Genomic DNA, 23,425 nt, shown 5'->3' on the forward strand with positions numbered 1-23,425 from the left:
TCTTGACCTGTAATTCTTCATATAAAGGTTGTGATTTGCTCCATGGGTCAAAATCAAAGTCACAGGGGTCTTGGGCTCTGGAACCAGTCAGGGGCTGGAGCCATCCAGGACAGCCAGAGGGATGTCCTGGCTTCCAACACTGAGGGGGAGCAGCACTGGCTTGGAACAAAACCAGCTCCACTTGGGCAGAAAACCATTGGATTTCACCCAACTGCATCCCTCTGAAGGATGATGAGGGTCAGAGGGTTCTGCCACCCACTTCTGAGCAGGGTGTGAAGGAGCAATTTCCCATTTCTTGAGAATGGCTTTCATGTGTCCTTCACATTCCTGGTGGCCTCCCAGCCCCACATGGGCCCAGGACAGATGTGCCCCAACACACCTGTCTGTGGCAAGAACAGAATTTGGCTTCCAGGGGTGATGGTTGGGAAGAGCTCAGTGCCTTTGGGCAGTGCTTTGGGCTGGAAGGGCTCTCAAGGAGGGGGCTGCCAGCAGCTCTCAGCCACAAGGAGGTTCCCTGCTGTTCTCCTGGAATTCTGTGGGGCATCCATGGGACTGGGGATGCTCTTAAAGAGCCAGGGAGAGGGAGGGCTGAGCTCAGGTCTCTCAGAACAGAGATAAAAGTGCATTTGTCTTACTTAGTCAGGAACTTTGTATCTCTTGATGAAACACCCACCAATGGCCAAACTTTTCATGGTTCACCTCTGGAACAGGTTGGAGTCTTCATCCCTGGGGGGATTTAAAAGCCATGTGGATGTGGCAGTTGGGGACATGGTTTGGTGGTGGGCTTGGCAGTGATGGGGTGTGGCAGCAGCTCTCTGGCCACAGAGAGCAGGCACAGACTTTCCCAGAAAAATCCTGGGGAGCTGTGTAGAAGCTGTGGGAAACTTAGAGGAAAAAAAATAAAAAAAGTATTATCTCTCTTTCTGTAACCATTGTTTATAGATAGGGTTCTCTAGAGTGTGTTATTGATAGCCACCAATAGTGTGTGAAAGGTTTTCACTTTGAGACCAAGCAGGTCTTAGGTCCATCATTGTTTGTATAAGAACTGTAGATTTCTAATAATAAAGTGTCTTTCAGGCCTTCTGGATCATGGAGTCAATGCTAATTATTACCCAGCTGGGGTCCTGCTACCACAATGGGGAAATGATTGGACTTGATCTTAAAGGTCTTTTCCAACCTAGATAATGCTCTGATTCCATGAGGAGCTGCACAAAGCTCCATCCCCAGCACAGATCCTGGATGGAGCAGACCCATCAGGGTAGCAGAGATAAAAGCTCCTCCCTGCAGGATTAAAGAGCAGCCCCTCTCTCCAGCTGGATTTCCCATCTCTTGGCATTCTGGGGTGCCAGGTCCAAGAGCTGGTCCCAAAAGAGGAGACCACGCTCAGGTGCTCCTCCTGTGCTTCCCTGTTTTCACCTGTCCCTGTCTCTGCCTTCATTTCCAGCAGAGATGCCCAGGGCTGTGAGATACCAGCAGAACCTGGAGCTGCAGCCTCCCACAGGCTCTCAGGTGTCTTCAAAGGAAGGCTGAGGTCTTAAATGTGTCTGTTTCCCCCTGTGTAGATCTGCATTCCCAGAGGGAGGTGCTGAGGAGCCTCCCTGTGGCAGGAGGTGACCACAACCTGCTTGTGGGAGTGACAGGGACATCAAAGAGAGCAGGGCGTGCCCCCATTCCCCCGGGGTCCCTCTGGGACAGAGAGCTGCCACGGGAGCCTCCTCAAAGGCAGGCCTGGAGGTCACACTCCTGATGCCCAGAGGTTATTCCACCCTGAGTCCTGCAGGTCCAAATCCAACCTCCCTGCCCTTCCACCCCAAACCAGCCTCACCTCCCTCCCACTTCACAGCCAGAGCAGGGGTCACACCCAGTCCTCTCCAAGCCCCATATCTGTGTCCAGCAGCAGCCAGTTAGAGATCCTCAGGGAGGAAAAGAGGAGCAGGAACAGGAAGCAGGGATATTTATTTCAAGCAGGGATATTGCTTTCAATACTCCCCATCTGCAGAGTTTGCAGCTCAGGGACATCCAGGGCTATCAAAACAGGATGAACCCCAATGAGGGGGAGAGAAATGATGCATCTGACTCCATCTTATCAGAAGGCTAATTAATTACTTTATTATACTATATTATTCTATACTATATTACACTATATTACATTAATCTAAACTGAATCTGCCAAGCACTCAACTGCACAAAACTGCCCAGAATCTCATGACTGTCAGCCAACAGTCCCAACACACACACACCTGATAGGCCAAGGAAACAAAACACTTTGGGTAAGCAATCTCCATACTGCATTCTACTTTGGCACAAACACAGGCACAGCAAATTATAAGAATTGTTTTTCCTTTCTCTGAGGTTCAGAGAACATGAAACCCAGAAATATTCTTGGGTAGAATTGTGCCTTGCTTTTCTCTGTGAAGAGAAATGTGGTGACACCCGGCGTTGAGTATTTAGTAGTCCTCAGTGGATTTATCTGCCACAGACCTGATCCCTCACATTCCTGCAAAGCTTTCAGCCACCTGGCCCAAGTCCCCTCAGAAGCTGCTGCTGCTGGAGGTCAAATCTGAGGCAGCAGAGCAGCAAAAGGCAGGTGGCTGTAACTGGGGACAGGGGTAGCGCTGCCATGGCCATCCTGAACCATCTGCAGGGCCCAAGAGGTCACAGGCCAGCCCTGGCAGCTCAGCCCCCACAGATGACTCCAGGAAGGTGGAGTTCATGCTTCTAATGACATTGTCTCCTCTGTGCTGTTTGATTGCAGTTCCTCCAGATGACCCTGTCATTTTGGGGGGGCCCATCATCAGCCTGAGAGCAGGAGACCCCCTGAACCTGACCTGCCACGCAGACAACGCCAAGCCAGCAGCCTCCATCATCTGGATGAGGAGGGGAGAAGTCATCAATGGAGCCACCTATTCCAAGGTGAGGCAGGATGGGGCTGGGACAAGGCCTGTGCTCATGAAAGGGGCACCAGGCCTGACACTTCACACAACCCCAAAATATTTGGGGCAGCACCCTCAGCTCTGCAAGCTCAGACTGTCGCCCTGCAGCCCTTCCCACTGGGGAGCCTGGGAGGAGAACACTCAGCAGGATGCAAGTGAGAAGCCATGAACTCTCACCAAAATGGGCTCTGCTCTGAATTTGTACCTTTATTTTTGAACCTTCTCACAGCTTGTCATCACCTGGTGTGGCCACTTCTCCCCCGTTAATCCCACCTTCAGGGTGTGGTGTTAATGCTGTGTACAGCAGCACTGGCCCAGCCCTGGTTCTGGTTCTGCAGCAGAAGCTCTGGATCAAAGGGGTGGTTGCAGTGACATGTGTCCCCTCCTCCAACTGCAGTTTTCCATGAAAAATTGTCAGGGTTCTTGGCATTTTTTAATTTAGACAGAAAGTCTTTATTAGGTCATGAAGGAAATAATCAAAGAGCAATCAGCAGCACTCTGGGAATGGGACCCCAAATGTTCTCCTGTTTATGGGCTCCTGATGGCTGGTGAGTGTGAAAGATCCAGTAACACTTGACAGTTTTAATGACATTTTCTCAACAGCAAAAATCAAAACCTAAAATGGGTCAGTTTGCAGCCAAAACTTCAAAGTGGGCAGTCAGAGCTATTCCTCGAGCTCCCAAAGATCTTTAATAAACATTTCATCCTTGGCTGCCACTGTGCAGCCTCCAGCCAGCCTCATTCCAGCAATATCCTGATTTGCTGGGGAGAGCAGAGGAGGCAGAACACCCTCCCTGCCTCCTCCTCCCTCTCCTCCTCCTCCCTGCTGGAGCTGAGCTGCTTCCCTGCAGCCAGGGGTGAGCAGGGGGAACCTGCCCCAGCTCCCTGCCTGCCATGCAGAGGAGAGACAGCACTAATTAGAGCCAGGGAGAACTGACCCCTCTCTCTCTGTCTCTCAAATGGAGTGGAATTAATTAAAATCCAGGCCATTGATGTACAGTTGTTCACAGCTTATCCCCCTCATCCCAGCCTTCCCTTCCAGGGCTGCCAGGCCCTGAGGAGACAAATTTTGAGCCCTCTCCCTTTCAGACCCACAAGCAGTGGGGAGCAGAGAAGGCGAAATGCCCATCTTCAAAGTATTTCCAACAAAACACCCTTCCAAAGCAGAGTTTTCCAGGCTGCAGATCCATCTCCCACAGCACAGAGATCTCCATGGCATTTTAAGCAGGTGGCAGGGATGGGATGGGCTGGGATGGGCTGGGAGGGGACCCCTGTTCTGCTTGAGGGGAAGCATCTTTCTCTCCCTCTGGAGTCAGGATAACCTCTGTTTCTGAGGCTGAACCTCATTTTCTTCTGACTTCCTGAAGGTTTCCATGAGGCCCTTCCACATGAAAAAAGAAAATCAGCCTTTAGAAAAACTAGCAGACAATTTTAGACATTTTTTGAGTTGGAAGTTTGGATTTTTGGGTTCTCAGAAACGTTTCCCTTTTGAAGCTCCCTTTAATATAGTTCCTCAATTTGCCTCTTTCTGCTTTTTCAAGAGAACTGAAACTCAACCCAGCTTTCCTTTGATCCAGATATTCCAGCCAACCAAAAAAAGAAGTCCTGTTTGGGTTACTGACTGCCTGAAACCATTTACACTGAGTGATAATTTCTTTGTTACTCTGAATTTCCAGTCCACCAAATGATCCATATGCAGCCCCCTGCAATCCCAGCCAGGCAGCACAGAACAGCCACAGCTGACTGAAATCCCCCTGACCCCTATTGAAGGGGACAGGGAACATTACAAGATCCTGCAGGATTTGGAGGTTAACCTCAAATAGGGGCAATTCCACACAGACTTAAGGTTCACCTCAACCCCAGCACAAAACGGGGTGTTGTTCCCCAAGGGAAGAGCACACAGGGTGACAATAAAGCAAGGACAGGGCAGCATCCTGCAGTTGTGTCCAGAGGTGGGAATGGAGCTGGAGATGGGGCTGGAGGACCAGGAGTGTCTGAGGGAGCTGTGGGGGTTCAGCCTGGAGAAAAAGAGGCTCAGGGGGGACCTTCTTGCTCTCCACCACAGCTCCATGACAGGAGGGGGATCCAGGGGAGGAGTTGGGCTCAGCTCCCAGGGAGCAGGGACAGGATGAGAGGAAATGGCCTCAAATTGTGCCAGGGGATGTTTAGATTGGATATTGAGAAAATTTCTTTACTGAAATGATATTCAGCCATTGGAACAGGCTCTCAGCCCATTGGTGGTGGTGGATTCCCCATCCTTGGAAGTGTTCCAAAACCTGTGGATATGGTGGAGAGGGACATGGTTTAGTGGGTCAGTGCTGTCAGTGCTGGGTAAATGGATGGACTCGATCTCAGAGGGCTTTTCCAACCCTCATGACTCTGGGATTCTGGGCTGATTGTGGTGACAATTTCTCAGCATCCTTCCTTGTCTCATGTGCTTGAGAGGCACAAACCTGTGTGCATGAAGGCTGTGCCACCATGACCCAGGGAAAGCATTAGTCTTGGAATCAAAGAATCATTAAGGTCAGAAAAGCCCTCCAAAATCAAGTCCAACCATTCCCCCAGCACTGCCAAGGCCACCACTAAACCATGTCCCCAAGTGCCACATGCACACAGCTTGCTGACATCTGTTTATCTCCCAGTAAAGCCCTGTCTTACACTGTGAGCAACAAACTTGAAGGATAAAGATTTAGAAGGAAAAACTGCCTGGCAGGGTCCAAAATCCACAGTGGATAAACCAAAGAGAGGTCAGAGGTTAGAGAATGATTCAAAGGCTGAAAACCACACAACATCTTGAGAGCTCTGAGGGCTCAGCTTATCAAAGTCAGGGTTACAGGGTGACGTGACCTCTTGTAAGAACATGCAGGAGGATTAGGGGGTGGTAAGGAAGAACTCCCAGGCTCCTGTGCTCCCAAAAGAGGCACAGCAGGGCACTACAGCTGAAGTCAGATAAATCCAGGGAAGAAGCAAGGTGCCAAGGCTGAGCAGGCAGAGCTGGTACCACCTGTCTTGGTTTGAACAGACAGGTGTCTGCTAAGGAAGGGAGGAGCCTCCACGGAAATGGAAAATGTAAACCCCCTCCCCCTGAATTATTGTAATTTTGAAATTAAGGGGCTCTCAGGCAAAGATATGGGAGCAGGAATAACAGCTCTTTACTAGGGAAGAAAATAAAAATAAAATAAAAATGCAGTAACACAAAACCCCACTGCCAGAGTCAGCCCATGCCCTGTCCCCTGTGTGTCAGGGGGTGGCACAGCCCCATCCCATGGGGGCTCAGCCCTCCTGCAGTGCCAGCTGTGGCTCTGCTGGAGCAGGGATCCTGCACAAGGGGGGAGTTTTCCTCTGCAGCTCCAGGGCTGCTGCAGATGGGCCTGGGCTCCCTCTGGCAATGCAGGGCAGCAGAAGCTGCTCCTCTGGCAATGCCCTGGGCAAAGGCTGCTGGGCTGTGCCAGGCTCACATTGGATCCAGGTAGGAATGCTTGGCTCCTCCCCTGGGCAATGCAGCATCTCCCCACGGGATGATGGAATTGGATCAGCCCTGCAGGGACACTCCCTGGCCATGGACAGCAGAGATCTCCTGGAGGGAGGATTGACTATGGGAGAGATTAAGAAAACTGCCCCATGAACAGCAGAGAACAGCCCCAGCTCTGACAGATGGGGATAGAACACAAAGCCCATTTCCAGCCTAAGACACCACCAGGGTTTGATCTCTGGCCCCCATCAGTGAACACCTGAGAGGTGATGATTTACCCTGGGCTGGGCCAGACCACAGCACAGCAGCCAAGGATCCATGGCCAGGGTCAGTCTGTGCTGCTGGCAGCTGGCATCACCTCAGTGCTGTGGGAAGTGCCCAGGCAGCTTTGTGCACTCACCTGACAGAAAATGACGGCAGGGTCACAAAGCCATTTGCCTCTGCTCCCTCTTTGCTGGGCTGGTGGGTGAGGTGTCTCACTGGAGCTTTCCTGCCTGGCCTAGGCACAGCAGAGCTGCAGGGAAGCAGATGGGAGTTAAGAGCCCAATTCCCAGGGAAGCACAGTGAAATTTGTCTTTGTTATTCCCCCTGAGGCTTTTGGCAGATTCCAGCCAGAGGAACTGTTATTACAGGAAGCTGCTTGGCTGAGAAGCTCTTATTGAGCCTGGGGATGGGGAAAGGGCCCCTCTCCAGCAGGAAAGTCCTTTCTGTCAGATTAGGCCCTTTTCTGACCCAGAGATGGGGCAACTGAGAGGCATTTTAAAAACTTTTTATTCCTTTTTCAATCTCATGTGAAGGGTGAAACAATACAGACGTTATAATTCACACCATCACAATCAGAAGCCGACTATTTCCCACTTACAAAACACCATAAGCGTTTCTTAGCCTATCAGCTTTAACCACACCATGCTGTAAATGCCTTAAGGCAAATCATCTAAAATTACCCCTCGTGGGTCCTATTACAGTGCATCTTTCATGGTACTTTTCTCCAAAGTATCTAGTTTTATTTGCAAGGCCACCCTTTGAAACTTGTTTCTAGTTCCATTTCTCTCTCTACAATATCTGTCCTAGTCCATGGCATTTCTAAGTCAACATTTTTTATCTCAAGGTTTGCATACAGATGTAAGCCCTCTGTCAGGCTTTGGGAGTTTGCAACAAATTCATTTCCAGCACTTTCCTCCTCCCTGTTTCCCTTGGCAGACACTCCTCCGTGACGGCAAGAGGGAGAGCATCATGAGCACGCTGTTCATCGCGCCGTCCGACATCGAGAACGGGGAGAGCATCGTGTGCCGAGCCACCAACAAAGCCATTCCCAGCGGGAAGGAGACTTCGGTCACCATTGACATCCAGCGTGAGTACACAGCTGGCTGAGCCACCCCTGGCTGCTGGGACACCCCGGCCTCTCTGCCCTCTCCAGCCAGGGCTCTGACTCCAGGCAGGAGCAGCATGCTGCAACTGGGGCTTTCTCTTTACTGGGATACTGGATGTCATGGTTTGGAAAGCCAGGTGTCTGCTAAAGAAGGCAGGAGCCTCCCCTGAAATGGAGAATGTAAACCCCCCTCCTGAATTGCTATAAATTTTAAATTAAGGGGTCCTCAGGCAAAAAAATATGGGAGCAGGAAATAACAGTTCTTTAATAGGGAAGAAAATAAAAGGATAAAATAAACAATGCAGTAAACTAAAACAGCACTGACAGAGTCAGAACCCAACCTGACACCCTGTGGGTCAGGGTGCTGGCAGCAGAACCATTGGAATTGTGGCTCAGCCCTCCTGCAGTGTCAGGGCTGGTTCTGCTGGAGCAGGGATCCTGGAGAAAGGTGCAGTCTCTGCCTCTGAAGATCCAGGGGAAGAGGCAGCTGCTGTTCCTCTGGGGAATCCAGTGGAGAAGCTGACCTGGTGTTCCAGAATCTCCAGATTATATCCAGGTAGGAATGCTTGGCTCCTCCCTCTGGGCTCACATCTCCCAATGGGATGCTGTAGTTCTTATCAGCCATGCAGTGATATTCAATAGCTGTTATCAGCAGATATCCCCTCCCAAGGGAAGAGTGGGTGTGGAAGAGATAAGGCAAACTGCCCACTTGACAAAAGACAACTGCCATCCAGATGGTAATAGAATACATCTTGCCTTGTAATCTGGGACACCGGAGTATCACAGAGTGAAGTCACAGCCAGGAGATTTCGTGACCCCTGAGCTCCCTGAGGAGCACCCACACTACAGATATATCCTGTTTCCAGTGTGTCCATGGATCTGAGCAAAGCAGCACCAGCTGCCGTGCTCTGGGCGTCCCCACTATGCCCTGATCCAGGCCCTCGGGGGTCTTTGGAGCATGGATGGATCCCAAAGGGTTTTGGGTGAGCAAGCAACACCTTTGGGCATGGCCAGTAGCAGAGATAAGTCCTGTTCAGGTTTCTGGTGCAGAATCCATGTTTCCAGACTTACAGGCAGTTCAGTGTGATGTTTTTTGTGAGACACATGATGGGGACAGTGTCCCTCCTAATGACACAAAGCTAGCACCAGTCACCATCTCAGGGAACAGGGCTGTGGTCAGGTCTGTACCACTCACCCTGTGCTGTAAATCCACAGAGCAAAATCTGCCATCTTCCAAAATTCACATTTCACAGGCCTCTTCCCTCCTCCTCTGCAGCAGCCATTGCTCTTGGGCTCCTCCCAACCCCTTCCAGCCACGCTCCATTCACACACCCAGTTCCTGCAGCTGTATTTACCCACGACTTGCAAAAGCAGGATGTTCAATATTAGCATGCCAGCTGCTTTCCAGAGACCAATTAAAACTGGCAAACTCAACTGAACAAACTCAAGCACAGCAGAAAATTCACCATTTAAGACTTCCAGCTTTTGCTGCCGGAAGATTACCAGGCTCTTGGGTTGCTGCCTGCATGTCCTGACAGAACTGGGCAGATAAAATGAGATAATAGCTTGGGTTATTTCACAGCCAGCAAACAGCTACAATAGCTGGAGACACACTCACACAAACAACGTGGAGCAGAGACATCATTACACCAGGGCAGTACAGTGTGGGCTGGAGACGTGAGCTGAATCCCCGAGCCACATGGAATCTGCTTGGAAAAGAGAAAAGCCCAATAAAGAACACCAATTTCCACTCTGAGCTATTAAATTCTCCATGCTGTGAATATAATAACAGTAATATTCTACCCAGCTATTAAAAGTATGTTGTTCTTAATGGTGGCTAATGAGGATATCAATTTTCCAAAGCTGGATGGGTGATGGGAGAGAAAAATACTAAGATGGATTAACCAAGCTGAGGTGGGGTGGATTTTGACCTGGATGCAAAAGCCTGCTCTAGCTGCATCTAGTAACAGAATCATGGCAATGTTAAAGTTGGGAAAGACCTCTAAGATCATCAAGTGAAGCTATTAACCCAGTTCTAGCTCATGAGGTCTCATTCCCAGCCTTGTAGACAACCAGCTGCATTCACTTTGCAAAGAGCTAAAGGTGCTTTTCTTAAGCAAAAAGTATCTGGACCACTCATTTTTCCCTAGGGAATTATTCTGGGAAGTCCTGCTCATGGATCTTCTTCCAATATCTAGCAGAGAAGCAGCACCTCAGGGAGAGAAAGAAGTGGTTTGTGGAGGATTAAGGAAAAGCAGGCAGCTGCTGTTGGCTGGGGAGCTCTTCCCAGCCTGGCATGAGCTGCAGCATCCCCCTGGACCCTGCACTCTCTGCCTCCAGCAGTGCAGGTTGAATTCACAGCATAGCAAACATCACCCAGCTGTGTGGTTTGAGAGGTGGCCTTGCAAAAAAATCCCAGAGAACGAAAAATAATCCTTCCCAGGAAGCAGCAGCCTGGTAAATCACTCCTACTGCTTTCTTTCATTTTCTTCTGCAACTCAAAAGAACATCAGCAATGCTCACAGGCAGCAGAGGAACACCAGGATGGAGGTTATCCCCAGGAAGGGTGTGTGTGGTGGGAGAGATTATCCTCTTTCAGCTGATGGAAAATTGAAGTTGGGGTCCCATCAATCTCATGCCTGACCATGATAGCAGCAATGAAAGAGCTGAGTCATAAAACCCTCCCCTCCCAATATATAAAAAAAGGGGGGTTGGCAGAAAGGGCTGGAAAAAACCCCAGTGCAGGTTCTGTAATGGAAACACTAAGCAGCTCCAGCTGGAACATCTGTTCAATGTGATTTCCGTTCCACCAGCCACATCAAAGTCAGCCTCCTGTGAGTTATGCGCCGAACATCACAAGTGGGATTAAAATCATGTTTAATAGTTTGATATGCCATAAACTATTTATACTGCAGGAGCCCAATGGCTCCATGGAAATGCACACCCAGCGTGCTGGGATGGGAGGAGCAGGGTTATTGCTTATCCAAAGCCATTGCTCCAAGCCTCTGCACACACATGTACAGTTGCTCATTTTTACACCTTTTTTTGTCATGGCAAGAAGGGATTTGGCTGCATCTGTATGTTTTTGCAGGAGGTGGGAGGAGGAGAAGGAAAGTGGAGGGTGATGAGGGGTGACATCGCTCTGCTGGAGGGTCTCCTGCTGGGTTTATCCTTGGAGCTTTGCAGTGTTTGATTCCCTTTTGTGCTTCCCACTGCGGAGTGGAAAGCCCAGGGCTGAAGTGGCACCTCAGCCTTAGTGAAGAGGTTGGGAAGGGTTTGTCCAGAGGGGAGAGGAGCACGGAGAGGGATCTGCACCTGGCAGGGCAAGTGCCAGCACAGCACCTGCAGCCCATGGAGCTCAGCCTGCAGCCATTCCTGAGGTGCTGAGTGGGAACAGTGGGAGCTGTGGGGTTTGCCAAGGTGCCTCCTGGGCTGCAGGGCTGCTGAGGAGTGATGCTGGCCGCAGTACCTGTCCCAGTGCCTGTCCCCACAGCACCTGCACAAGCACTGTGGGCTGGCTCTATCTCATTCCATCATTCAAATTCATTACAAGAAGCCAGGCAGGAATTATAATTGTAACTGAGTGGAATTACATCCTGATGAGTTACAATTTGTGTCTTTTTTCCCTTTAAAATGCCCCGAAACACAGTGGCACAGGCAACCCACGCTATCACAGCATCCACAATACTCGAAAGCCCAATCCCATTTCTGAAAGGCGAGATCAAAGACTTTAATTCATTTCCTTTGCTTTTTTTTTTTTTTTTTTTTTTTTTTGTCTTTTTAATTTTATTTTTTTTTATTATTTTGAGTGCAGGAGGGAGCCGGGCTCATTTTAATACAAAGAGGTTCCTCTCTGTAAATCGTAGGCACAGCTCCTAACCCATCAAACAATGGGGAAGCTACTAAAGAGAAGTGTGATTCATACTTAACAAAGGAAGGTGATTAGCTGTTGTTGTCTAACAATAGGGAAGTGTCAGGATGCCTGGGAATGAATTAGGAGCCCTCTATACATCTCTGGGCTGCTGTGTCAGGGAAGCTCATTTATATTCCCAACTGCGCCCATCTTTATTGTCATTTGAATTGCACATTTTAAAATGAAATTAGGGTAAATTGAAAATACCTATAATTTCCCCGTCATAATTTCCCATCAGGAAGGCAGGTGGCTTTGCTCACAACAAAGCCAGGCTCCGGCTGGGTAAATACCACGGGGCGGAGAAGAGGGAGGCTCTGGAGCGCTGCCGGGACTCCGCCTTTCCCTCTCCCCTCCCGCCCAGCCAAGGTCACTGCCGAGGCCACCTCCGACCTCTGCCGTGTCCCCGAGCAGGGCTGGGGCTGACCTGGCACCTCGCAGGGCTGGAATAGCCCAGCCTTGCTGTGCAGGCAGTTCCCACACCGGTTTGCCCAGTTGGAGCCCACACCCTCCAGCAAAGGCACCGAGCAGGTGACTCCAGCAGGACCTGACCCGGGGATGCTGGAGGGAGAGGCCAGCAGGGAAACCTCCATCCCTGGAAAACCAGGAGACCCCTTGGGCTTGGCTGGAGCATCCCCACAGGAACTCGAGCACTGGGGTGTCCAGGGCTGACCCCACAGCCAGCCCAGGGCTCTGGGATGCCCCAGCACACCTGAGGCCAAGGGAGGTTGTGACCGTGTTCACAGGGGTCCCTGTGTCATCACAGGATGAGGGAAGAGATGAGAATGTTGACTCTGCGTTTCAGAAGGCTGATTTATTATTTTATGATGTATATTACATTAAAACTATACTAAAAGAATAGAAGAAAGGATTTCATCAGAAGGCTGGCTAAGAATACAAAAAGAATGAATAACAAAGGCTCTGTCTCGGACTCTCTGTCCAAGCCAGCTGGGCTGTGATTGGCCATTAATTAGAAACAACCCCATGAGCCCAATCCCAGCTGCACCTGTTGCATTCCACAGCAGCAGATAACCATTGTTTACATTTTGTTCCTGAGGCCTCTCAGCTTCTCAGGAGGAAAAATCCTAAGGAAAGGATTTTTCATAAAAGATGTCTGCGACAGGAGGTACCCTGGACCAGGGGGTACCACCCAGCTTCTCTGCCCCCTGCCCTGTCACCTGCAGCCTTTCCCTGTTTTCCAGCTGGGAAGGGCATTGCTGGAGCACTTGGAAGAGGAGAGAGGCAGCAGGGAAAGCTGAATATGTAACATGTCCTGTTTTAGGATGTGTTTTTGCATGTGTGAAGCAGACTCCCACCTCAAGAGCAGCAGAGCCCCTCAGCTGGGTTGATGAGCCCCAAGTCCCTCTGCCATGGGACAGCTCGTTCTTCAGGCACCAAAACCCCCCCCACAAAGTCATTTCTTTCTGCTTTTTGCCCTCAAATAAGGTCCCATGCTTAAAAAGGCCTCAGTCATCACAAAAAATAAAACAACTCTGGATATTCTGCATCTGAACATTTCACCCATTTTCTGCTTGCTTTTATTGGTTCTTTCCTAAATTTTATTTGTGCTAAAGCATTTAGATGCTTCTCATGTGAAAAGGAGGAGAGAAATCGAGGAGCAGCTGGAAGGCTGGAGCAGCCTGTGGCACCAGTAAGGCCTTGGCATAGATGATTAGGCTGATGAAAGAGCAGAAATGTCACTTTAAAGTTAGAGGATAGACAAAAAATCATTGTTATACAGCAAGATATTAAACTGGAGTGTCTCAAAGCAGGCAAGTTTATGTCCTTAAATGAGAATCAGAGCCAGCAGTCACATTTTCCAAGTGAAATGTTACATCAAATGGTGTCTGTGGCTCTTCTTCCTGTCTTATTTGCTGAAGCCCTTCAAGAGAAGAGCAGCGTTTGTGGCATCAGCTTGTCTGACAAACCTTATATGGCTTTAAACTGAAAAATGGCTTCCACTGCCAGAGGACAGGGTTAGATGAGATCTCAGGAAGAAATTCTCCCCTGTGAGGGTGATGAGGCCCTGGAAAGGTCTTCCAGAGAAGCTGGAAGTGTTCAAGGCCAGGTTGGGCAGGACTTGAAGCAGTTTGGTTTAGTGGAAGGTGTCCCTGCCCATGGTAGGGGACAGAACTGGGTGATCTTTAAGGTCCCTTCCAATCCAAGTCATTCTGGGATTCTGTGATATCACAGCTCCAAGGAGTCTCAGTGGTTTTCCAGGCTTTTGACAGCCTGAGAAGCTGGCAGGCAGCGGGCAGGGGGTGCCCCAGCTGTCCTGGGTGTCTCATGGGCTCTCTCTCTTTGCAGACCCCCCCCTGGTGAACCTGTCTGTGGAGCCGCAGCCGGTGCTGGAGGACAACACTGTGAAGTTCCACTGCTCTGCCAAGGCCAACCCTGCTGTCACCCAGTACAGGTGAGCTGGCACTCCTGGCACCCCTGGCACCTCAGTGCAGCCCTCTGCTGAGAGCATCTCACATCCCCTCCAGGTGACCCAGAAGAGCTCAGCACCTCTGGCTGTGGCTTCTGGTGGCCCTTCCACCTCCTCCTCCTGTGTTTCTCACCTCTTGGTGCTGACAGAACTGGGCAGATTAAATGAGATAATAGCTTGGGTTATTGTGGCTCATCCCATGGTCTCTGCTGCCCCTGTAGCAATGGCTGGAGCCAGCCCCCCTCCCTGCTGTGGCAGGGTCCTTGTCCCCACTCTGGGGGCTCCCTGGTGCCACTCTGGCCTCGATGGTGCTGTTGCACATTGAGAGGCTCCTCTTCTGCCATTCACCAGTGTCTGCTGCATTCTATAGCTTCTCAGTCAGGGATTCATGGGCACCTGGAGTGGATTAAGAGGCCTGGCACTGAGCTGGCAGAGCCATCTGTTTGGGGACATCATGAGCAATGCATGCTGAGTGAAAAGTCTATTATGGGAGAATTCCTCTCCCTTTTTTGCACACTCTTTTATGATTTGAACAGAGCAGCTCTGTTGTCATCTCCGTGTAACCCTTAAGGAACCACCATAAGCCTTTCTGTGCCCAGCATGGTGGAGCTGAGCCCAGGAGGGGCCAGAGCAGAGGTGCAGGTGGCAGAGATGTGAGGGGACACAGGAGATGGGATGTCCTTGAGTGGGACATTCTCCCTGGGTGGGGGGGGGGTCACATCTGCAGGACACAGTCTGCAGTGCCCCTGCACTGGCCACGGTGAGCTCAGAGCAGGGCACAGATGCTTGAGGAGAATTGGAGCAGCAGGAAATGTGTCTGGTTTTGCTGATGGAGGTCTGGGGTGCAGGCAGTGCATGGGGTCCCTGCCAGCCCTGAGCCTCCCTGGGCCCTCTCTTCTCTCTGGTGACCACAGAAAGGATCTGAAGGAACAGCTGGAGCTGGGCCAGGGGAGGTTTAGGTTGGATTTCAGGAAAGGTTCTTCCCCCAGAGGGTGCTGGCACTGCCCAGGCTGCCCAGGGAATGGGCACAGCCCCGAGGCTGCCAGAGCTGCAGGAGGGGTTGGGCAGCGCTGCCAGGGATGCCCAGGGTGGGATTGTTGGGGGTCTGGGCAGGGGCTGTGCTGGACTTGATGACCCTTGTGGGTGCATCCCAGCTCAGGAGATTCTGTGATTCTGTGAGTGCACACCCAGGGATTGATGGGCAGGAGAGCAGATGCTGTGCCATGGGCCCTTGGCTCAGGATGTGTTTCAGGGCCTTTCTGGTCACTTCAACCCTGAGAAAAGTTAGAAAGTCTCTTTTCCCAGCCCAGCGCTTGAAGAAGGAGTCAGAGCTCTTCATTTCTTGGTCTCAAGGTTGTTCATTGTTTCTTATCTATAAAAAATTTTCTCCTGCCCTGCCGAGGTCCATCCAGCAGGACAGTTCCAGGCACTCTGCCTGTCCCCAGGGCAGGGTTATGTCTTTATACTAAAAACTACATGTACAATATTTACAATTACTTCCCAATACCTACCACCTATGTTAGACAGTGAGCTTCTACTCTAAACCAATCTAAAAGTGCCACCATCACAGCAGAAGATGGAGGCCAAGAAGAAGAAGGAGAAAGGCTGGGCACACCCAGTCCCCTCCATCCTGCCCCCTGAACCGCCATAGCAAAAACCCCAAAATCTCCTTTTCCACCCTGTGATAACTTCACTATCATTCTACCTAAACTGTTGTGGCTTGCTGATCTTCATCTAAGGTTGGTAATTTGCTCCATGGGTCATAATCAAACCCACAGGGGCATTTTGGGCTCTGTGCCAGGGTCTCTGAGCCCCCTGGCAGGGGTCCTGGCCATTCTGGACAGCCAGAGGGATGTTCTGGGTTCCCACAGGTGTGAGGTCTCCTGCATCAGAAAACACCCCTCCTATCACAGGTTTTTTTGTCTAAGCAGACAAAATATGGGTCTGGGAAGCAGGGCAGGCTGTCAGCACACTTTGGGAGAAAAGAGCTTTGTATAACAGGTACAGCCCTGTCCTGCCTCATCCATCAGCCACTCACCCCTCCTGCCTGGAAGGCCTGAGCATGCACACACAGGCTCACCATCCATTCTGCCTCTGCAGAACCATCCATGGATAAAAACAGAGGAGGCACCTCCGGGGACAGGTTACCATGACCCTCCTCCTGTTAGGTTCGTGCAGCTTAATTAGTACAATCAAGTTTCTGGGTAGGAACTATCCCTTCCAGCTGGATAGCAGCACAACAAAGCAGTAATTGTGTTCTTGGTTACACAGAAGAGTTATTAATTCAAGAAGTCAATTAATGTCAAAGATACAAATAGCCCTGGTTTCATATTTACAGCTGGAAGGAAAACAAAGTGCATGGCAGCCTGGGTGAAGGACCCACGTGCTTCTTACCCCAGGACTGATTCTGGTACAAGGCAAAACAACCATCTCTGGTCAAGGAGCCAGACAGTGGCAAGATCCTGGCAAAACTTCTGCTCCATCAGCCTGATTCTCAACAAAGGAACCGTCTACGTCATCCCTGAACCCAGCTGGGCTGATCCCTTGTGCACTGGAGCAGCCTAGAAGGCTCCAGTCCAGGGTTTCCACTTCCTTGGACAGGGACTTTGGACAAGAGGAATGGCTCCCAGTGCCAGAGGGCAGGGATGGATGGGACATTGGGAATTTGGAATTGTTCCCTGGGAGGGTGGGCAGGCCCTGGCACAGGTGCCCAGAGCAGCTGGGGCTGCCCCTGGATCCCTGGCAGTGCCCAAGGCCAGGCTGGATGGGGCTGGGAGCAGCTGGGACAGGGGAAGGGGTGGAACAAGAAGAGCTTTAAAGTGCTTTCTAGCCCAAACCATTTTGGCATTCTGTGATTTCTCTTGGCTGTTTCCACCCTTGGGATCCATGTCCAAGCTGATCTGAGTTACTTTTCTCCACCAAGCAGAGGTCGATCCAGCACTCCTCTCCCATCTTTGCTGCCATCTTGGTAGAACAGGTTTTTGCTGTCCCCTCTGGCTGCAAATGCCACCCTCTGCCCTCTTCCTCCCTTCTCACCCATCCTGAGGCCACGGGCCTTGTCACCCTTCCTGTCCCCTGAGCCTCCATGATTCTACTTTGCTTCAAATGGCTTTGGGATTCATTTCATGATGGATTTTACTCTTAAAAGTAATTGCATTTTTTTCAGGTTATGCTTTCCTATAAAAAGGGTTTGGGGCAGGGAAAAAAAAAAAAAGAGGCATGACAAATTCAATCACTTTGGATTTCTCATTTCTTGAGCTCCCTTAGCATGTAAACTTCACACGAGGCTTTTCCCTACCACTGTGACAAGCAAACAGGACTCAGCAGTGCTCACTGGGGCTTCCTTCTGCTTAAAGGCTCTGATTGATGGAGGGGGGATTTGTTTTCCTTCCCTAAGATCCCAAAGCTCTTCACTATGTAAAAGAGGCAGATGTTCCTGCACCTAAGCTTGGAGCTCTCTGGAGTGGGTCATCCAAACAAGGAGCCCCCTGCACCCTGACACTGGCCAGGAGAGAAGGATGGGAACTGTAAAGCCCCAGGACTGAGACATCTGGAGGTTTGAGAAGGCAGAACATGAGCTTGGTGCCATCCCCAGGCTCACTCAGGACCCCACCACTGGTGAAAATGAGCTTAGTTCTGCCTTAAAAAAAAATAGGAAGTGTGATTATTTTTTTTTTTTGCCTTGGGCAAGGACCACTCTGATGTATCTCCTATGGCTTCCCTCATGTTTGGACAGAGATCCCAGATCTTCAGACAATATTTATTTTTAACCTCCCCCCCCCGCCCCAAATGTCAGTAAATAACTCTAAACACAAAAGAAGAATGTTTAAAGAACCTAAATCCCCTTTTGTGGCCATAAATCCACAGCCAGCTTTGCAGGGCCATCCCTGCCACTAAGACACCAGCAAGCTTCACCTTGCTGGAGATTTTGAGGAGCCAAAGGTTTTGCATTGGGGTTGCATCCTGGGTTTTTTTCCTGGGAAAAGCACATGAGGTCAAATATTTCACCCATAGAAGTATCCATGAACTGGGCTCTTCATTAGGATGAAGCCACTAAACCACCTCTGTGGTCCTGCTGACCCAAGATTTTAAGCCCAGACCTCCTATTCTCATAGTTAGGAGGGCAAGGGAAAAGAAATAAAATTCAACACAATTTCCCAAGAGATGAAAAGGCCCCTCTGCCCCTATAGAGAACATAGTTCTGATTAAATTGAGCTGCTTTTTCCTTAGGAAGTTTTCTTCATGCCTGCTTATATAATCACACACAGGTCGATTTTAATGCAAGAAAAACTTGGTTGGAAAAGAGACCTTGGAGCAATCCACTCCCAGAGCCAGAGTGGAAAGTTACAGCCTGCACCTTGTCTTCTCTTCTGAAGGCAGAGGGTTAATGGCATTTTCTCAAAACTGACAGATTTTCACAAAATCTCTGGCCTCAGTGGCATTTTCCAAGCAAGAATCCCTCTTCCCTAAAACCTGCTGGCATCTCATGATGTTTGGAGGCGGGCAGGGCAGGGGCAGGCTGTGCTGGGCTGGAGGCACAGCTCCTCTGCTCCTTTCCCAGCTGACGAGGCTGGAGCTGAAATGCCAGCCCTGCTCCCTTGCTGGCAGCAGTTTCCTGCTGAGGAGCAGCATTTCCCCAGGGAGGTTTGTGTGCCCACGGTGTCACTTGGGCTGTCACTCGCTTTTGGACACAGGACAGGCCAGTGTCACCAAAAGCAAGGGGAGGACAGAGGCTGGTGAGGTGTCACAGTGATCCTGAGCAGGGGGTTCTGGCACAGGGTGAATTAACCCTCTGGCAGCAGGGGTTTGCTCATTTGGATGTTTTCCCTCCTTCCATATACAGCAAACTTTGCACAGATACATCCTACAGCTTCTGTAGGGGTCTTATACCCATAAGACCCTGAGGTGGGGTAAACCCATGTGGCCTGGGTTCATCCCACCTCTGTCAGGTTCCCTTTGGAGCTGAAGAGCAGCTCAGTCCACCAAAAACCTCCTTGGGTGTTGCCAGTGCAGCATCCTCCACTTGGCAAAGGCTCAAGGAGACCTGGGCTCCTCAGCAGCGCTTCCATGGATGTGTCCCCATCTGCTTTAGCACCATGGACATGGGGCTGGAAGCCCAAAGAGGCTCCCTGGTGTCCCAAGGGTGGCAGGGGACCACATTAACCTTTCCTCTCCCCTTCCCTGAGCCACTGCCAGCCCCTGCCAGCCCATTTGCTGGCACAGCATCCCGGTGCCAGGCTGTGCCAGGCTGGAGCAGCAAACGGCTCCGGTGCCCATCCCACCTCAACACCCCCTCCCATGCACCTCTGCAGCTTCCTGGGCAGCTCTGGGATGGGGAGGAGGGAGTTTGGGAATTTACAGGCTTTCTTTTGCTGCAAGCAAGCGGGCAGGAAGGGGAAAGGGAGAGTAATTAGCTGTCGCCGTTGTTCTGTACCTGCGATGGCGGTGAAATTAATGGGAAGCAGCAGAAGTCAGGGCGACGTGAACCGACTCCCAACCAGGCCTCCTCTTTGCTCCCTTCAGATCTCTCTATTTGCCAATCTTCTCGTGGCTTTTGATGTCTGTTGTGTGTCTGTGGGGTGTTTTTTTGCTGTTATTATTTATCACTCACAGTAAGAAAGAGAATCTTTAAAGTGGCAGAAGAAAATGGGAAGGTTTAATATTGCAGGAGGCAGAGTCCCTGAGCATTTCGGGCTCCTGAGCTGATGATTATTTTTGTGGAGCAATGGGGAGCTGGTGCAGGCAGGGAGGGCAGTGATACAAATCTCAGTCTGTGCATCCACACAGAGCTCTCGCCCCCAGGGCTGGCAGAGACCTTTGCAAATAATGTTATCTTTGGAGGCAGAGGGAGACATGTGCAGCCACCCTCCAGCACCAGCTGCAGTGTGGGGACCACTGCACTTCCAAAGGAAGGTGTGGGACTGACAGACAGGCACACAGACATAGCTGGGAAGAGGGAGACAGCCCTCCCAGCTGCTGCATGGTGTTGAGCACAGCAGTTGTGAGCAGCTCTTTGTAGCTGAGGGATATTGCAGAGCTCCAGCAGGTGCTGCAGCAGGAGCAGAGGTCAGGAGGAGCCAGGGGACATTTATTTGCCAGCCACCCAAGAGACTGTGCTGCCCCACTTCTTCCCATCCCATAGCCAGACAGGGATCACAGCAAGTGCAGTCCAAGCAAGTTCCAGCCACCCCTGCTGGGCTGAAGCCCAGGCTGCTGCTGCCTGAATCCCAGCTCTGTGAGTGGCAGCCCCACCATCCCCTGGTCCTGCTAAGCCAGGCTCAGAGCCATCCCACAGCCATCCCAAGCTCAGAGCCATCCCACAGCATGCCCTGTGCTCACCTCCACGTGCTTCCCCCTGAGCACTGTTTGTTTGTTGGCTCAGTAAGGCAGGAAAGCCCTTGCTCAGTAAATACTGTTTTATCTCTGAACAGCAGCTCACTGTCGCTCATCAAATATTAATCCAAACTCAACTGCTTCTTAACGAGATTTTCTTTGAAGGCATTGGGGCTGGAACACACCTGGTGGGAGGCAGTCCTGGCTTCCCCCTGGCTTTGCCCAGGGAAAACAAAGGGACAACAACAGGGAAAAGCTCCCTGGTCTGGTTCCTCCACCCATCTCTATAGGATAGGCATTTCCCACCCAGCTTTAGGAAAACAAGTGGATGAAGTGCCCAAGTACCTTTGGTGTCTCCAAGGATTGCACATGCCCAGGTACAGGTTCGGGGTGTTTTGGCTACTGGCCTTGGCAGAATTTTGTGGATTTAGGTAGATACAGAAAGATTTCATCTGATATCAAGGAGCTGTGAGAGAGAAAGAGAAAATCACAATGTGCATCATCTGTGCTTTGACCTGCCTGCCTTACACTGTGCAGCTTGGAGGCATTCCTCCCACGGAGACACATTCCCACAGTTGGTTTGAACAAACCTGGGGAGAAATTCAAACTCCACAGAGCTTTGCTGCTCTTTATCCTTTGAGCCTTGGCTGCACCATTTGGGGACCTGCTGGCATCTCACCAGATTTATTCATGACATGCCTCAGCTCCCATGGGGGAGTCAAGTTCTGCAAGAGCACCTGCCCCATGTCCTGCTGGAAATGCCTTGGAAGTTTGCTCAGACACTTGAACCAGCTCCCTCGTGGCTCAGCATTGCTTTGGTGCCTGGCAAAGAGCAGGAAAAGCAGCAGAAATCTGGGAAAGCCTTACCAAAGGGATGAGGAATGGAGGAGGGAGTGAGCAGCTGCTGAGCCCTTGCTTGGCTTGGCAGAATCACTGCACTTTCCCTGCCCCAGTGGATGTGGCTGGATGGACCAACTCCCTGCCAGGAGCACTTCCATCATCCGTCAGTCGTGGGCTCAGCACACTGACCCAGCTGGTCCAAAACAAATCCCAAGGAAAGAGCCAAGAGACATTCCCTGCCATCCCTGAGTGGTTGGTTATGGCAGAGGGGAAGCTCAGAATGAAGGTCAGCAAGTTGTGGAATCACAGAATCAATTAGGTTGGGAAAACCCTCGAAAACTGAGTCCAACTTTTACCCCTGCACTTCCAAGGCCACCACTAATCCATGTCCCCAAGTGCCACATCCACACATCTTTTAAATTCTTCCAGGGATGGGAACTCCACCACTGCCCTGTTCAAATGTCTGACCCACATTTTAGCCAAGAAATGTCTCCTAATATCCAATCTAAACCTCCCTTGATGAAATTTGAGGCTGTTTCCCCTTGTCCCACATTACTGATTCACATGGAGAGCCCAGGGAATCCCATCCCTAATTCCTCACACTCTCTTCCCAGGGATCAGATCTGTTCCCATGCCAGAGGTCTGTCCCCAGGGAGACATCCTTAGCAGGATAAAAGGGAAGGTAAAATAAAACTGCCTCCCACATCCAGGCAGCGAGGAGAGCTGTGCTCATGAATTGGTGCACCCTGTTCCATCATGCATGAGGATCTATAATATCTATAATAGAGTCAAGGATTTCAGGTCTCAGGGAAAGAGGAGACACAGGAGTTGTTTGCTGCTGCCAGGTGGGATGAGCAGAAGGAGAAATCACCCCAGACAGTGGGAGCAAGATGGCTCTGTTCCAGTTAGATCTCCATTGCTTCTCTGCTTGGCCACTCAAGCTTCTGGATGTGCACAGATCCCTGTTCTGGGTGAAAGGCCGGGGAAAGGCATGTTTGGGGTTTAACACCCTTTCAGAGTTGTCCCTACCTCTTCCAGTCAGCTGAATATATTCACACTGTATGGAATAAATCCATAGGCTGTAAAGGCCAGAAGGGATTATTGGATCGTGGGAAGCTGATCAGAGATTCAGGGCAATGATTTCATTGGCAACTTTTGAGAGAGAAGTGGCAAATGATCCATTTAATGGGCACTGCCTCCAGCCAAGCCAGAGCCGGGGTTGTTTTCCCTCTTCTGGCACTATAAAACCTGGATATATTTTAATATGCAATTCTGGTGGCTTTGAAAGGTGTCTCCTGGGAGCTGGTGTGTTTTTGTGTTCTTGCTTTTCTCTGCCTGTTCCTGGAAGGCCCAGGAAAAAGTGATCAACCCCTCATGCCTTGCATTCCCAGAGCTTCTGATCACCAGGACCACAACCAGGGAGGAGGATCTGCCATATTAATTCCTATTAAATTACAATCATGCCTCTCTTAATATTTAAAAGTGACTGTCAAGGGTTTGAAATGCTGCAGGGCCCCGGTGGCTGCAGACAAGGTGTGAAGTCTGTGGGTGCATGGGCACTTTTCTCCACATTCATTGCACTCAGTGTCCCTCTCACAGGAAAATCACCCAGACTTCTCCTCCAGGGACTGCACAGGGACCCTTTCAAGGCTAGTTTGGATGGGCCTTGGAGCATCTTGGTCTGGTGGAAGGTGTTGGAATGAGATGAGCGTTAAGGTCCTTTCCCACCCAAACTGTTCTGGGATTCTATGGGATCATCTGTGATTCTATTCCACCCCAAATTCTGTTCTGGGGCAGCCCCATAAGAGCTTCTGCAGAGTCTCAGGGGTTCCCAGAAGGCTGCAGAGAGATGAGGAGGAGAGTGGAGAGCAGCTCAACAAATGTCTGGTCCAGACCAGATGCACTTCAGCATCTTGAAACTGAACGGTCACTTTGGTTTTGCTGCCATTTCTTGGCACCCTTTGGACCTTCTCCCGCCCAGCCAGCTCCCTCCTCCAGTCTAGCCTGGGAAAGTTCTCATTTCTGCCAGTGTGCAGTTTTTGTTGCCCTGCTCCCCCTCTCCCATCTGCTGCCTCCCCTGCAGTGGCCGTGGCTGCCGTCTGTCCAGCCGCAGGACGCTGGCAGCCCATCTGCTGTCCCT

General features: G+C 50.7%; 1 protein-coding gene across 3 annotated transcripts in view; it reads left to right on the plus strand.

The window, feature by feature from the left end:
- Positions 1-23,425, plus strand: part of KIRREL3 (kirre like nephrin family adhesion molecule 3) — a 399,979-nt gene that overhangs the window by 331,373 nt on the left and 45,181 nt on the right. For all 3 annotated transcript variants that reach the window (XM_071449858.1, XM_071449859.1, XM_071449860.1), the window contains 3 exons: positions 2,756-2,913; positions 7,606-7,756; positions 13,992-14,097. In XM_071449858.1, the coding sequence (XP_071305959.1) occupies positions 2,756-2,913; positions 7,606-7,756; positions 13,992-14,097 (415 nt within the window). The remainder of the gene's footprint in view (positions 1-2,755; positions 2,914-7,605; positions 7,757-13,991; positions 14,098-23,425) is intronic.

Source organism: Agelaius tricolor, unplaced genomic scaffold, assembly GCF_023055355.1.
Source record: "Agelaius tricolor isolate 1412-34295 unplaced genomic scaffold, bAgeTri1.0.p SCAF_29, whole genome shotgun sequence".
Taxonomy (NCBI): Eukaryota; Metazoa; Chordata; class Aves; order Passeriformes; family Icteridae; genus Agelaius; species Agelaius tricolor.